This window comes from Staurois parvus, unplaced genomic scaffold, assembly GCF_062004578.1.
Source record: "Staurois parvus isolate SC_StPar_1 unplaced genomic scaffold, SC_StPar_1.0 ptg000025l, whole genome shotgun sequence".
Taxonomy (NCBI): domain Eukaryota; kingdom Metazoa; phylum Chordata; class Amphibia; order Anura; family Ranidae; genus Staurois; species Staurois parvus.
This window is the reverse complement of record NW_028317821.1, coordinates 14,080,294-14,096,332: the sequence shown is the minus strand read 5'-3', so window position 1 is coordinate 14,096,332 and position 16,039 is coordinate 14,080,294. Positions and strand designations below refer to the sequence as shown.

Sequence of the window (16,039 nt, the reverse complement as noted above, 5' to 3'; positions counted from 1 at the left end):
CCCTATCTGCCCCCTCCTGGAAAAAATCCAAAACCATCGAAATGTCCAGGGGCCCTGGTCGGTCCGAACACCACGAGGTAAATCTTTTCCAGACCTTAAAATAAATGGCTCTGGTTACCGGCTTGCGACAGCTCACCAAAGTCTTTACTACCTGATCAGAGAACCCCCTGGCTCTGAGGATCTGTTCCTCAAGAACCAGGCCGTCAGCCGTAATGTCATGACTCGTGGATGCAAAAGCTGACCCTGCGCAATCAGATCTGCCCTTTCCGGCAAGGGATACGGGCAAGCTGAAGCCAGCCTGTTCAGTAGGGAAAACCATGGCCTTCTCGGCCAAAAGGGCGCGATCAAGAGTAGATCCGACCTTTCCCCTAAAAATTTTTGCAGAACCGCCGGAATCAGCCTGATTGGAGGGAACGCATGGGCCAGCTTGAAATCCCAAGCGGTCGACAGAGCGTCTATCCCCAAGCTCTGCTCTCGCGAGTTTAAGGAAAAGAACTGGTCGACCCTCCTGTTCTCCCGTGATGCAAAAAGATCCATCTCCGGTCTCCCCCACCTGGACACCAACTCCTGAAATACCTCTTGGTTGAGCGACCAATCGTCGTGGGAGAGTGGCCGTCGGCTCAGGAAATCCGCAAGCGAATTCTGAGAACCCTTCAAGTGTACTGCCAAAATTGATCGCAGATTCTGTTCTGCCCAGGTCAGAATATCGCCTGCGATCCTCTGCAGCGAAGGACTCCTTGTCCCCCCGTTTGTTCACATAGGCTACTGTTGCCATGTTGTCTGAACGAACCTGCACATGAAGGCCTTTCAAGCCTGATTTGAGGGCTTTAAGGAGTCCTCCCGGGACCACCTCCCCTGGGCCGTTCTCCCTTGCAGACGAACTCCCCAACCAAAACTGCTGGCGTCTGTGGTCACAATGAGTGGATCCAATGGCCGCCAATCCAGACCCCTGGACAAGTTTCTCTCCTTTCGCCACCACCACAGAGATCTCTTGACTCTGGATGGAAGCCGGACCAGCCGCTCCAGCTCTGAGACATTTCCGTCCCATTCCTTTAACAAAAAGGCCTGGAGCAGTCTCTGGTGAAATCTCGCCCATGGAACCGCCGGAAAGCAGGATGTCATAAGACCCACTGCCCCTGCGACTTCCCTCACCGAAACAGGCAGGTTGCACTGCAACCCTAACAACACCCGATTCATCCGAAACTGCCAATGGAAAGTCTGCGACCCTATCCTTATGGCCAACCTCAGGAATTTCTGACTTGTCTGATGGATGGGAATGTGAAAGTAGGCATCTCTCAAGTCCACTGTGGCCATGAAGCACCCCCGGAACAGGATATTCTTTACCGAATAAATCGATTCCATTCTGAAGCGTTTGTATTTTAGGGCCTGATTTAGGGAGCGTAGATTCAGGATTAACCTGACTTTTCCTGAAGGCTTTCCCACCACAAAGACGTGTGAGTAACACCCTGAACCCCGCTCGTTCTGAGGCACCTGAACCAGAACTCTCTGGTCCACCAATTCCCCTATAAGACCGCATAACGCCTGAGACTTCCTGCGGTCCCTGGGAAGATCGGTAACCAAGAACCTGCTTGAAGGGCAGTCCTCGAACTCTATCCTGTAGCCTCCCTGAATCAGGCTCCAAATGAAGGGGCTTGGGGATATAGAAGCCCACTGAGGGAGGAAGGACCCCAACCTTCCCCCTACCGGGCCATCCAAGTCATTGGGGCTTGGAGGATCCCTGAGGAGGATTGAATAATATCCCTCCCCGGCCTCTGTTTTTATGCCCTGTCCAATGCTTTTTTGGCTGAACCTCCCTATTCGGAAGCACTTGGGTTCTAGGCCAAAAGGTTTTCCTAGGAAAGACCTTTTTTCTACTCTCTGGGAAGGCCTTTTTCCTATCTGCCGTACACTCAAGAGCCTCCTCCAGGCCTGGGCCAAAAAGGTTATCCCCCAAAAATGGCAATGCGCATAAACGCAACTTGGACGCTGAATCCCGTCCAGGTCTTTAACCACAAAGCTCGCCTAGCGGAGTTAACCAGGGCCGAGGACCTGGCCACGAGCTTGACTGATTCTGCCGAGGCGTCCGCCAAAAACCCCGCTGCTTTCAGAAGCAACGGTAGTGACTTTAGGATCTGCTGCCTCGAGGTTCCTGCCGCTAGGTGATTTTGTAGCTGGGCTAACCAGCACTCCAAATTTCTGGCTACGCAAGTCGCCGACAGAGCTGGCTTCAAACTGACCGAAGAGGATTCCCAGGCTCTTCGCAACAAAACTTCCCCCCTTTTGTCCATAGGGTCCTTTAAGGCCCCCATGTCCTCAAAGGCCAGATCCGTCCTTTTTGAAATTCTGCACAAAGGGGCGTCCAACTTTGGAACCTTATTCCAGGGTTGCGAGGGATCATCAAAGGGGAATCTCCTCTTTAGGGCACCGGAAAAGAAGGGCCTCCTCTCCGGGCTTTCCCACTCCTGTCTGATAGTCTCAACCAAGGAACTATGGACCGGAAAAACTCTGGCTTTATTTTGCATGAAGCCCCTGATACATGAGATCATGCTTCGACAAGGTCATTTCTTCCTCCTCTATCTCCAGAGTCTCATAAATTGCTTTCAAAAGCTCATCCACCTCCTCTAGGGCCAATCTATACTTAGAGCCTGAAGCGGTGGGGGCTTCCTCATCCTCGGACCCTGAACCTAACTGGGAGGACGCCCGAGATCGAGGAACATCTTCCTCTGTCTCCTCTTCCGGAGCTACCTGCCGGGAAGGTACTATCCCCAATGCAGACTGCAAACCAATCTCCAAAGGCGACTGAACCCTATCCAGAAGGGACCGAAACGCCTGAAAGGTTGCTGACATATCCTCCTTAATAGAGGACAAAACTTTATGGCATGTTGTAAAAGATTCGTCTCGAACAAGACTATCAATGCAGTTGCGGCATAAAGGCTTCTCATAACCTGCGCCTAACTTGGCCGCACACACTGCACATCTCCTCTTTGGGGCCTGTACCGGGGTCCTGTCCTGTGTTTTAGTCTAAAGAAGAAATGACAAAAAAACAGAACTAGGCACCTGAGAGGAACAATATCCCAGGACCCCCACTGCACCCAGTGATGGGGAAAAAATTTGCAGCGTGCCCTAACACCCATAACCTTGGGGACTTATGGTACCTCCTAAAACCCCCCCCCCCCAGAATATAGCATAAAGGGGAGCCTCCCCAAGCTTACCTGGGAGGAGCCGGTACCGGGACCGGGGTCAGCCTGAGAAGGACCTGCTTCCATTGTCCCCCTGGCGTGGAGACAGCGCCGCCGCTCTGCACGCCCACCGGCTTTTAATTCCCCTGGTGGTGCCTGCGCCTCTGGAGATCGGAGCCGCGTCTCCGGTGCCGACGTCACTGGCGGACTTCCGGCCTGTGGAGCGCATCCGCCCTGCTACTTCTGGTTGCTGGAACGCAAGGCCGCGCCCAATCGGAAGTCCCGCCTCTCCCCTGCACATTCAACTGAATGCCGGGTCAGAGGAGAGGCAACGATCGGGGCAAGCCCCAGTGACATGCGGCAGCGCCAGTTACCCACCTGGGCCTGAAGGACACCACCAGATGCCAGCCCCACCACGTGGAAGGCACCGGGGACGGAGGTACAGACCGCACCACACCCTTCCAGGCCAGCCTTCCTGAGGGTGCGAGGATCACCCTGGCTCCTATGGCGTGCATCCTTCCGGCTCAGGAAACACAAAAAACTGGATGTGAGGCCCGGAGGCCCGCCTTTTAAAGGCATGGGGGATGGTGTGTTTCCTGATCCGGAGGGAGGAGCCCAAGGTCTCAGATGGCTGTCCTGGAAGACGTAGGGAGAAAATACAGCTAAAGGTACTTTGAAAAATACAACAGACCCGTAACTGAGCACTGTGAAGAGTTCCATAGGATGTAATGGTCATGCATTTTTCTTCCGCTTTTTTTAATGCAAAAGCGTAAGAAAAGCTAACCAGTGTGAAAGCAGCCTTGTACTCCAAAAAGAATCCATACAAATCAACTGCTTAATGGCCCTGTAATCTGTTTTTCATTAAACCATGTTTACCGTGTTTCTCTGGGGCTTGGTAACATCCTCTATGATCCTGCACATCTTTCCTTTTCCTTCTCACTCCATTTGTTTACAAAAAAGGAGTGCATGTTAGTTGTGGTCATTCACACTGATCTGTACCTACTACAAATCCCAAAGTCCCTAGGTTCATCTCTTGGGAGCAAGAAAGTGAAGAGTGGCTATATTCCTACATACATACAGTGTTATCATGGAGAATGAGTGCAGCCACTCTCTTGCAGGAAATCAGATCACAGCTAAAAAAAAAAAAAAAAAAGAAGAAGAAGCAATTTGGAGGAGGCGGGGAGCAATAGAAACTTGAGTTAATGCAGTATTAAATCAAAAAGCAACTTACAGGCATACTTCGGTTTATGAATTTAATTAGTTCTGCGGGACGTTTCGCATAGTGAAAAATTTGTAAACCAAAGCGTCCCATAGGAATGCACTGAAAACCAATCAATCTGTTCCGGAGGTCAGAAAAAAGTAAACGCTACTAAAATACCGCATGAGTTATTTTATCAAGTCATGCAGTATTTTAGTAGTGACAACCATGTGCTAATGTTTCAGCTGTCAGCGATGTCCGCACTGACAGCTGAATGTAAAAGAATTGCCAGCAATTAAAAAAACAGCATGGGGTCCCCCCTCCCATCCACACCAAGCCCTTCAGGTCTGGTATGTATTTTGAGGGGAACTCCGTCAAACTACAAATAAAAAAAAGGGGGGGGGGCGAGCAAAGGCCCCCCACTCCTGAATCATACCATGACATGCTACAGGCCAATATGGGGGGGGTGCTTTGGGGCACGGGCCTCTTCCCCACAACCCTGGATGGTCGTTGTGGGGACTTGTGGGCAGGGGGCTTATCGGAATCTGGAAGTTGCCGGGCCACATGCTTGGATATGGATTTTGGGGGGGGCCCCACGCCATTTTTTTTTCCTTTTTATAATTTTGGTGTGGGAGTTCCCCACAAAATTCATACCAGAACCAAAGGGGGGGGACCCCAGGCTGTTTTATTTATTATGGTGCCAGTTTTTAAATGTAATTACTGCTTTTTTTTTTCTTCACTATAGCTCAGAGATTCAGCTGTCACTTTCCCCCCCAACTAAAAAAGAAAGTTTCCTTTTAGTTTCTTAAAAGAAACAAAGTTTTCTTTAACTCCGGGGAAAGTGACAGCTAATTCTGTGAGCTGTAGTGAAGAAAAAAAAAGCCAGCAATTGCATTTAAAAAAATAAACTTCGTATTGAGAAAAAAAATTTGTACGAAAATTACGTTAACCGAGGCGTTTGTAAACCAAGGTACACCTGTATACTGAAGCTTACCAATTCTTACATGTGATGGCTGCATTCGGTTTCTTTCTTAGGCTCTTTATTTTCACCTGGTGATCCAGCCAGTAAGTCTGTTGTTTTTTTACCAGAACTTTGCAAATGTATCGGTGATACAGTATAGTACACACGATTTTGCATTTCCTGGTAGGGGGCGCACACCGCCATTCACAACCGCAGCTGCCAATCACCGGGTCCCGGCCATCGATTACCCACCGGCGACAAAAGATTACCGAGGATCTCCGACAGGGAGCAGGGCTGCTTTGTTTACTAACAGTCCTCCTCCCTGTCAGCTCGGTCACATTGCTCTGGATGACTGTGCACAGCACAACCATCCAGAGAAGTGTGCTCACAGTGAAGCACCAACACCCCCCCCCCCCCCCCCCCAGTAAAACACTCCCAGCACATAGTTAACCCTTTGATTGCCCCTCATGTTAACCCCTTCCTGCCCAGTGCCATTAAAGCAGTGTCAGTGCTTTTTTTTTTTCTTTAGCACTGATCATTGTATTTGTGTCACTGGGGATGTCAGTGACACCAAGTCAGTTCCCCCCAGTGTCAGAATGCCCGCCGCAGATCCGCTATAAGTCACTGTTTGCCGTCATTATTAGTAAAAAAATATATATATATATTCCAGTATCTATACCGCCATTTGTAGACGCTATAACTTTCACATAAGCCAATTAATTTACACATATTGGGATTTTATTTTAGCAAAGACATTTTGGCCTAAATTTATGACGAAACTTGATTTTTTTTTTTACTAAACAAGTTTAATAAGTGAAAAAAATTGAGTTTTTTTCCAAAATTGGCAGTCTTTTTTCATGCAGAGAGGAGAGGAATGAAGCCGCATACAGACATGACACTGAGTGCCGGTTCACATATATGCGGATTGCATGCGGTTTCAACTGCATCCAATTAGCATGACATGTGAAATAACATTGCTTCCTATGCTGTCTATTCACATATATCCAGTGCACCGGCAGTGCGGATTGAAAGAGAGCGCTATCCGATTTCTAAGCAGTGGTTTTTCACTCTTATTATGGCTAATTTTCCTTGCATAATGAAGAAGAAAAAAAAACGGGATATCGGTTACCATTTATTACAAAACAAAAGTATAATTTGTCGTGAAAAACAAAACAAGGTATAATCCACACCTGGATGCGCAAAGCAGTTGTGATGATATGTATGATTTTACAAGCACATGTCAAAGTTTCAAAATAGTGTCCCGGCATTAAGATTTGTTTTACCCTTAGTCACGAAGGGGTTATTGCAAGGCATGCAGTTCAGTAATATAAGGTTTAGGCTTTCCAATTGGGCTATAGTCAAAAGACAGCAGCAGCGTAGTTGGCTGGTTCTGGGAGGGTGTATATTGACATCCCCCCAGAACCCCACCCCCCTGCACGCCCCCAGGGGTGAATATCAAGAATGCTCTGTGAACGTTGTGTCCTGTGGACACAGCTAATCACAGAGAGGTAAAGGGCCAATCATAGCAGCCCTTTACCATGTGATCAGCTGTGTACAATCATCACAGCTGATCATAGTGTAAACAGACTTGCTGGTTATCTGCAGTCTTCTCCTCATGCGCAGTGACAGCAGCAGGAGCTCTGCCCAATCTGCGCCTCCACATCAGCTCCGCCCAATCCGCGCCTCATCAGCTCCCCCAATCTGTGCCTCATCATCAGCTCCATCAGTGAGGGAGAAAAAAAAAAAAAAGACTTATTTGCTAAATTTTATAACAGAAACTAAGAAAAAGTTTGAAAAACGTTTAGCAAAACATAAAAACCCCAGTGGTGATCAAACACCACCAAAAAGATCTAAAAAAACAAAAAAAAAAAAAAAAAACAAAAAAAACAGAGTGGTAAAATTGTCAAATGTATACATCATTGCATGGCCACACAAATGTCCCTGCTCTACTCTGAGCTCAGGTAAAATTGTCAAATGTATACATCATTGCATGGCCACACAATTGTCAAAGTGTGACAGCGCTGTAAGCAGAAAATTGGCCTGGGCAGGAAGGGGGTGAAGTGTCCAGTAGACAAATGGTTAAATCAGAGCTCCACCCAAAAGAGGAGGTTCCACTTTAAGTCTTTATCTCCTGCTCCCCATTACCCCTGGTGAACATATTTGCGTTCGTGCGAGCCGTGTTTTGGGCGAGCACAAGAGCCCCTTCATTTGAATGGACTCCCATGGACACACAGGGAAGAAGTCCCTGCACTTCTTTGGAAACCACAGCCTGCATCGGAACCTTAGTTCCCAGTGCGTGCGGCGTGCCATTAGAATTAATGGCACCCACCCGAAGGTTCGCATTCATCTGTGTGGGTGGTGCAGCTGCACAGATTTTTGTGTGGATCTTCAGTGGCACCACCCGCACATATGTGAACCTAGCCTTAAGGACTGGCAGGATTGGAAGGGTGGTGGGGGCAGGTACCCGAATTTGACAGGTACCCGCTCCCGACAGGTACCCGCTCCCACTTCGATCGCCTAGGCAATCGGAAGCGGACGTTTTCCTCCCTGTAGTCTTCTGGGACACGTGACAGGTCCCAGAAGACTATGGGGCCATTCACAAAGCGCAGCACTTCTCGCACATGCGCAGTGGGCACCCGGCTGTAAAGCCGCAAGCTGTCACTGCCGGGTGCCCACAGAAGATGGCCAGTGAAACCAGCTGTGGTGAGGACACCGCTGGACTGAGGAACAGGTAAGTGGCTGTGCTTTAAAAGTCAGCAGATAGTTTTTGTAGCTGCTGACTTTTATTGTATTTTTTTTCAGGTGGAACTCCACTTTAAGGTCGTGTTTATTTGGAGATCTATACCTCAGACCAAAAAGAAAAGGGGAGGACAGGAGGCAGTGGTATGTGTGGGAAGATGGACACGGGGATAGGGATCCAAAGAACAGTAGTGACACTACAGGGGGAAAGGTCAGGTGCCTCCCTGGTTACTGGGAGAGTATACATGACACACCCCAGTAAGAGGTCAGCTCCCTCCGGTATATCAAAGTGATGGTAGGACCGGCCCCGGAAAGCCTTAGTGTGCCCAGCACATGTGTGAAGTGTATGAGGAAAGTCGGCTCACACAGTAAACACAGGAGTGTCTCAGCTGCCATGCAACAAGCGGCCACACAGCTCCCTGGCAGCGGCTCTGTGACACCAAACTTACCACTCAACTATTCAAACCTCCCGCCATGACAACTACGTCCAGCTACCTAAGCCCAGGTCACCGCACCGTCCCCGCTCTACTCTGAGCTCAGGACGGTCACTAGCACAGGTGAGCTCACTCAGGCACTCACCACCCCACTGAACATCCTCACCTTTCAGCCGCTCTCTTCCCCCACCTCCCCCGGGTCGCTCTGAGGGCCCGAGGTGCGCCGTGACGTCACGCGGCCCGTCTCCCTGCATCCCGCGCACTAATACAATTTGCGTGCGCGGTCAGGTCAGCGCTGGGGGCGCGCGTCTGTCTAAGTTTAGTTTGTGGACGGAGGGAGGACGGGGACAAAAGTTTGGAAGTGTGGGGGGAAACGCGAAGTTTAGCCAAACGTTAAAGAAGTTACTAAACCCAGGACCCTGCATTCACTATATCTGGTCTCCCACAGTACACACAACATGGAAATGCAATTATTTTAGTAAATATAAACTGCTAAATACCTTTTCTCATCATCGGAGAATCTTGCGACTTCTATCTGTGTCCAGCTGAGCTTTAGGAGGATGTGAAACCTTGACCCTCTGGACAGTGCTGATTGGCCCTGTGCTGATCACATGCACCCCCCAAGAAAAAAAATACCACTCTAGCAATACACACCAAACTGAGCATGTGCATGTGAACTTGCGTTCAGTCTGTATCAGGTGGACATTTCAGCAAGAGGAGAGGTAAAGGAGAAAGGATCAAACCGCCTTTTTACACAATGCAGAGGATTAAAATAAAATGCCAGTATCAATCTCGCTTGATTTTTTTTTTTGTTTAGCCCGCCGCTAAAGTTCCACGTCCCGCCCACTGCTGCCTCTGACAGTTCTAGTGATTGGTTGCTATGACCAGAGGGCCTGGTATGGACTAAGGACTGTGTATCTGACTTGAAGGGGTGGGAGGGTTACCGGTGGGGTGGGGGACGCCCCACTTTAGTGTTGCTTAGGGCAGCACATGAACTAAAAACACACCAAAGCTCCCACTTGCCAACTGTATTAAAAAGGAAGATCTTTCTTTTCATTGCATGTACTTTTGGGGTTAAATTTTAACACATGCATGTGCTGTAGATTTTTTTTTTTACTTTTTTTGATTGACTCCACTACTAATGTTTAGAAAATCGATGGTTTGGGCTCAGAAATTTCAACATAAAGGTTTGCTTTTTTGCCATAAAACTTTGCATTTCAACAGTCAAAATTAGCCCACTAACACTTCGAAAGTTGAACGATGAAGCGTATCGATCGTTGTTTTTAAAACACCTTGGCTTGGATGGCCCCACACTAACATACTATAAAGTTTTCCAAGAAATCCTTGTGGGCAGATTTGCGGGATCCTCTAACTATATCCTGAAACCTTTAGCCCTTACAACCAACACTCTTAAAGCATATTTTACAAAAATTCCCAAGGAAGGGAAGGATCCACAGATCTGCTAAATTTGCCATCCTATTTCCCTTAAGAATGTTGGCTTCAAAATTTTCACAAGGGAGTTGTAAAGAAATTATTATTATTATTATACAGGATTTATATAGCGCCAACAGTTTGCTCAGCACTTTACAATATATTGGGAGACAATACAGCAACAATACAGTTCAATACAAGAGGGTTAGGAGGGCCCTGCTCCTTGGAGCTTACAATCTAAGAGGGAGGGGCTGGTGGTACAAAAGGTAATAACTGTGGGGATGAACTGATAGGAGAAATAGAAGATTTGGTATTATTATTATTATACAGGATTTATATAGCACCAACAGTTTGCTCAGCACTTTACAATATAACAGGAGACAATACAGCAACGATACAGTTCAATACAAGAGGGATAGGAGGGCCCTGATCCTTGGAGCTTACAGTCTAAGAGGGAGGGGCTAGTGGTACAAAAGGTAATAACTGTGGGGATGAACTGATAGGAGAAATAGAAGATTTGGTATTATTATTATTATACAGGATTTATATAGCGCCAACAGTTTGCTCAGCGCTTTACAATATAACAGGAGACAATACAGCAACAATACAGTTCAATACAAGAGGGTTAGGAGGGCCCTGCTCCTTGGAGCTTACAATCTAAGAGGGAGGGGCTAGTGGTACAAAAGGTAATAACTGTGGGGATGAACTGATAGGAGAAATAGAAGATTCTGTATTATTATTATTATACAGGATTTATATAGCGCCAACAGTTTGCTCAGCGCTTTACAATATAAAGGGAGACAATACAGCAACAATACAGTTCAATACAAGAGGGATAGGAGGGCCCTGATCCTTGGAGCTTACAATCTAAGAGGGAGGGGCTAGTGGTACAAAAGGTAATAACTGTGGGGATGAACTGATAGGAGAAATAGAAGATTCTGTATTATTATTATTATACAGGATTTATATAGCGCCAACAGTTTGCTCAGCGCTTTACAATATAACAGGAGACAATACAGCAACAATACAGTTCAATACAAGAGGGTTAGGAGGGCCCTGATCCTTGGAGCTTATTATAAAACATAATTAAAGTCAGAAAAAACGAAATGCATCGATTCATCATGCGTATATGGCATGCATATATGTAAACTATTTTTTGTGATTTTAATGATGTTTTAATTGTACAATAAAAGTGGTTGGATTTTTTTACTGATTTTCTGGATACATGTCCTGTTTGTGGCACATATAAAGTCCCCCAATTTACCCCCTCCCTCTCCAGCGCTTATGGGGCTAGAGAAAATTTACTGCATGATAAGTAGGTCTGTCTCTTTAGGAACACAAGTAAACTCCATATATATAAAAAAAATCCTATTTGAATAATTTCCATCCAGGAGTTAACTTCAAATCGCCCTGATTAAACCCCCCCTCCCGCAGTCCATTATGTCCCCCCCAGACTCTGGTGTGGCCTCCACATTGCTTTTATGAAGTGTGTGCAGCCCTTTAAAATTTCCCCTCTTTGCAATCTCATTAAAAAACTGAAAATTCTAACATTTCAAACATTTTAGGACATCATAATGCATGGCGGCGGTTTAATGGCACAGGATATTATGTGTCAGCTCCATGATATAAAAATGTTTTACTTTTTTGAGGCGGGGGGGGTATTAGAGGACAGTTTCATCATCACTCAATCCTAGCAGCCCTTGAAGTTGTTGTAGCGGCAGCAATATACGATATTACTTTCCCGTGACTTTCTGGTTTCCATCTAAGCCTTCCATGTTTCTCCATTAAAAAAAAAAATTAAATAAAATAAAAAAAAGTCTTGAGTATCTGAATTTGATCCACTACAAATCCACTACACCCACACAAAGCAAATCCCACTAATTCCATGTACAAAAGGATTTGATGGAGTTAGCTGGGAATTCTCTTGCCCATACAAGCATGGGAAAACACAACACGTGGATTTAAGCCCTTTACTCCCACCTTACTGCTTCAGTGAAGATTATGGAAACAATCTCAGAACCCTTCCGGGTTAAGGAGGCACCCAGCAGGGATAACCGTTGTCCCCACTTATTTTCATTCTTACCCTAGAGCCATTCCTAATCACTATTGGAGCCAATACAGATATGACTGGTCTCAACATCAATATGGGGGCCCACAAAGTAGCTGCATATGCTGATGACTTGAATATTTTTATATTAATACCCTTATTTTGGTCCCCATCTTACTTTTAGAGATCAAACATTTTAGCAATCTCTCTAGCTTCAAGATCAATTTTACTAAGAAAAAGACCATGAGCACAGCAATCCCAGAAAGACTACAGGACCAAATTTAGCATACTTTTCCTTTTTAAAATGTCTTCCTCACACATCAGATACATTGGAATCAACATGCCTTCAAATATCAGTCAAATATTTAACTAAAGGATTTCAAGTCTACCACTAAGTATTCTTAAAAAAATTTTCTTCCCCCTTTCTCCTACCTATGCAGGGGGTACAGAGTGTGAATTAATGGGGGATGAAGGGATATGGAGTGTAGGATAGTGGGTGTGGGGGGGGGACTGAAGGTGGGAACCCTGTCAGTTAGTCTATATGGGGATCATAATTTCTCTGCATAACAGCAGTGTTTAAATAAACATCCTAAACAAGCTACTATTTCTTTTCCCATTACTACCAATATAGTGTCAGGAATGGATTCACCACTGGTGGTGGGACTCACCTGCCTTGTGGGATGCAGTACCAGTGCTGGACAGCGGGTGCTCTTAGCAACCAGAAGCTCACTCCTGCAATCAGCCATCACCTGAGGCTGATTGCAGGAGGTGTATTTAAGGAATGGCCAGACCTGCAGTCAGGGCCTTAGTGTATGTTTCCCATGAGCCCCTGTACCTGCATCCTGTCTGCTTTGATCCTGACTCTGAACGAACTCCGCCTGTCCTGACCTCGGCTATTCCTGACCACTCTTCCGCTCGCTCCTGGTACCCTGTTTGCCCGTTTGCTACCGACCCGGCCTGCCCGACTACGTTCGATTTGTATATATAGTTATCTGTTGGAGGTTGGGTTGTTTGCACTGTGTTATGTTTACCTTGCACTGCGTTTGTGTTGTTTAGTCTTTAATAAATTGTCTTGTTTACTCTATACCTGAAGCCTGCGTTTCCCTGTGTCAGTCCACACGCCTCTGGTCATACCCGGAGCCCTGACATATAGTTTTCCCCCATGCTTTTTTAAATATATTAGAACTCTGGCAAATAAAAAAGCTAGACCTAACAGATCCATCCTTACCTTACCAAAATTGAAGGGTAGCATTGACTTCTCCTATCCAGTCAATTATCATGAATCTGTTCACCTTACTAGGATTATTTACTGGTATAAAGTACCTGAAATCTTGGAAACAATAAACAGTGATAATGAGCCACATAAATATTAATTAAAAAAAAAACAAAAAACAAATTAAATTATGCGTGCAAAAACCAAAATTGTGATCTGAAAATTAATCTTCTAAATAAATCCAAAAGGTCACTAAAAATCATCCAGTGTCCAAAAAATATTTTTCTTAAGTAGTGAACTGTCCAAAGATATGCACAGTTCTTCCTTGTTCCCATATTACCTCAAAATAAAAATATAAACATAATGCATTATCCTTATAACTTAATATGCCTACAAAACACCTCAGTGTACCCGTACAGGGCTTAGAACAGCTATCCCAGATCCTGTCTTCATATGCTCCGCACAATAATGATGGTACCACAAAGAGAAAAATAAAGCAATAGTGCAAGACCTCCAAAGAACTTAAAGGCACTTTAATAGAACTGCTTATATTTAAAATTGCAGAGTTAGCGCAGCTAAAAACAACCAGCAGCAAAATTATAAAGCTCACTATCTCACAGATGGATAAACCACTTCCAAGAAGGGCGATTCAGAACTTCCGGCTACATCATCTGACATCACTTGGAAACAACAAGAACAAGCTTTTGTGAAGACTTCACTTCCAGGTCTCCCCTGGCTACACAATATTATCCCTGATGTAACAACAACTAATGCACAGCCCCTCCCATATGGAAGAAAAATATATTTGTTATATATTTTAAAAATATTATTCCCAAATATATTGACATATATTTGAAATGATACAATTTTGGCCATATTCAATATTTTTCAAAATATATTTCAATAAATATATATATATATATATATATATATATATATTTTTTTTTTAAATATATATATATTTTAAATAAATTCTTCAGATTTTTTTAACATATAAAAAAGTAATTTTAACATATATTTTTACATATATTTGTAAATGCGTTCCAAAAATGTAGATTTGTATTTTTAAAGACATACAGTATATTTGTTTTTAAAATATATATAATATATATATAAAATATATATATATATTGTAATAAAAACAATTTCAACATACAGTGTATGTACGTATATATATATATATATATATATATATATATATATTTATTTATTTATTTATTTTTTTAATCGAAATATGTTTTGAAATATATTGAATATGGCCAAAATTGTAGGATTTCAAATATATGTTAATATATTCGGGAAGAATATTTTTAAAATATATTTCAAATATATTTTTCTTCCATGTGGGCTCATAGGACCTACAGTAAAATTGGCTAGACTCTTACAAGTGTATTCAGGAAAACTTCACTCTCACCATCTCTCAGCCCACTGTTACCCATTTTGGGGAACCCAGATTTCATTCCTGGCCTTGTACATACACAATTCCAGTCTCTAATATGAAGGGAAGTTTTAGACTAGACATAATAGACTTTTCCTTCGACACAGATCTGGAATTCCTAGGGCATGCTAAACTTTTCTCTTGTCTCAGATTTTTCTCTTACACTCACAAACCTATCTTCTCCATCAGTACATTTGATGAAATGTGCTCATATCTCTTGGATGATCCCCCGGGTGGCTGATATTGGTACTGCTTGAGGCTGTCCCTGGATTCATGATGCATGACACCTTGTGGCTGTTATACAGATGACCACTACCACTACAAGTGTTCCAGATCCAGAGACCCAGGAGTAGGTCTTATTTACTCCATGCACAAGCACTTCTGCTATCTGGTTAGTGCAATCTACACCTATTTCCACCATCACAGGAGTCACGATTATCTTGCTATACTAACTTTATTGACTCTTTCACATCAGTCACGCCTTCTTGCACTTGATTTCATTTATTTATTTATATATGCCTATTCATTGTCTTATTCATTCATGTGAATGTGTTCTATACTTATTAGCGCTGCATACATTGTTTTATGGATTTTTGAATTTATATTTGCTTATATTTCTACCTGGGGAAGGGAGTTCCACATTTTCAATGCTGTAACAGTAAAGAACCCCTTTCTCAGTTTAAGATTAAACCTCAGTTTGTTAAATCTTGGAATGTGGCTGGGTTGGGTCTCTTCTTCAGGGATTAAGCAGTTTATTACAGCTACTATAATCCCTGATATGCTCAGTAGTCTTCATCCTATCTGAAAATATGCAGAGTAGGCCTTTCATGGTACCCACACTTGGCGCCCAACGAGTAGGGTAACAAGGAGAGAGTGTCACCTGCCTACCTTCTACATACATACCATTGCATTTTATGGATAGCCCTACCAGTTCACTGATGATTTTTTCTGTGCCTTGGAGTTACTCTTTACAAATTTTTCACCCAGGCATAGCTGTGCAGAAGGCATGCCTCAGTGAGTAATTTGTTGATCTAAAGCCTTCTTTTAGATGCAGTAAAACTAATCCTAGAATACAACCAAAGCAGGCTTCTTGCTTTGTCTTCCATACAGGAAACCTGGTAAAAAGGCACAATTTTCTCACAGCCACCAATCAGATTTGAGCATGCCTTGGAATATGGAATGGAACTAGTGATACAGGAGGCAGTAAAAAAACAAACAGCATGGGCTTCAGGAAGTACACTGTGGCAACTCTGTGAGTACTTCTCTGAGTTACTGCTGCAGTTGATTGCAAACAAGTCAGATAAAAGTAGTTAAAGTGACTCTGTTGCTATCCAAAAAAACATGAATAAGAAGCACCTTGTAAAAGAAGAATCCCTTTTTTACTTATCTTCTTCATGGA

The 16,039-nt window shown here is 44.3% G+C and overlaps 1 protein-coding gene across 3 annotated transcripts in view; it reads right to left on the bottom strand.

Annotated features, from left to right (window-relative positions):
• Window positions 1–8,783, bottom strand: part of NEDD1 (NEDD1 gamma-tubulin ring complex targeting factor) — a 101,089-nt gene extending 92,306 nt beyond the window's left edge. For 2 of the 3 annotated variants that reach the window (XM_089651924.1, XM_089651934.1), the window contains exon 1: window positions 8,678–8,777. In XM_089651924.1, the coding sequence (XP_089508050.1) occupies window positions 8,678–8,765 (88 nt within the window). In that variant the 5' untranslated portion in view covers window positions 8,766–8,777. Of the gene's footprint in view, window positions 1–8,677 lie in introns of all 3 variants that reach the window. The other variant, XM_089651943.1, reaches the window with a different exon arrangement.
• Between the last annotated feature and the right edge of the window lie 7,256 nt (window positions 8,784–16,039).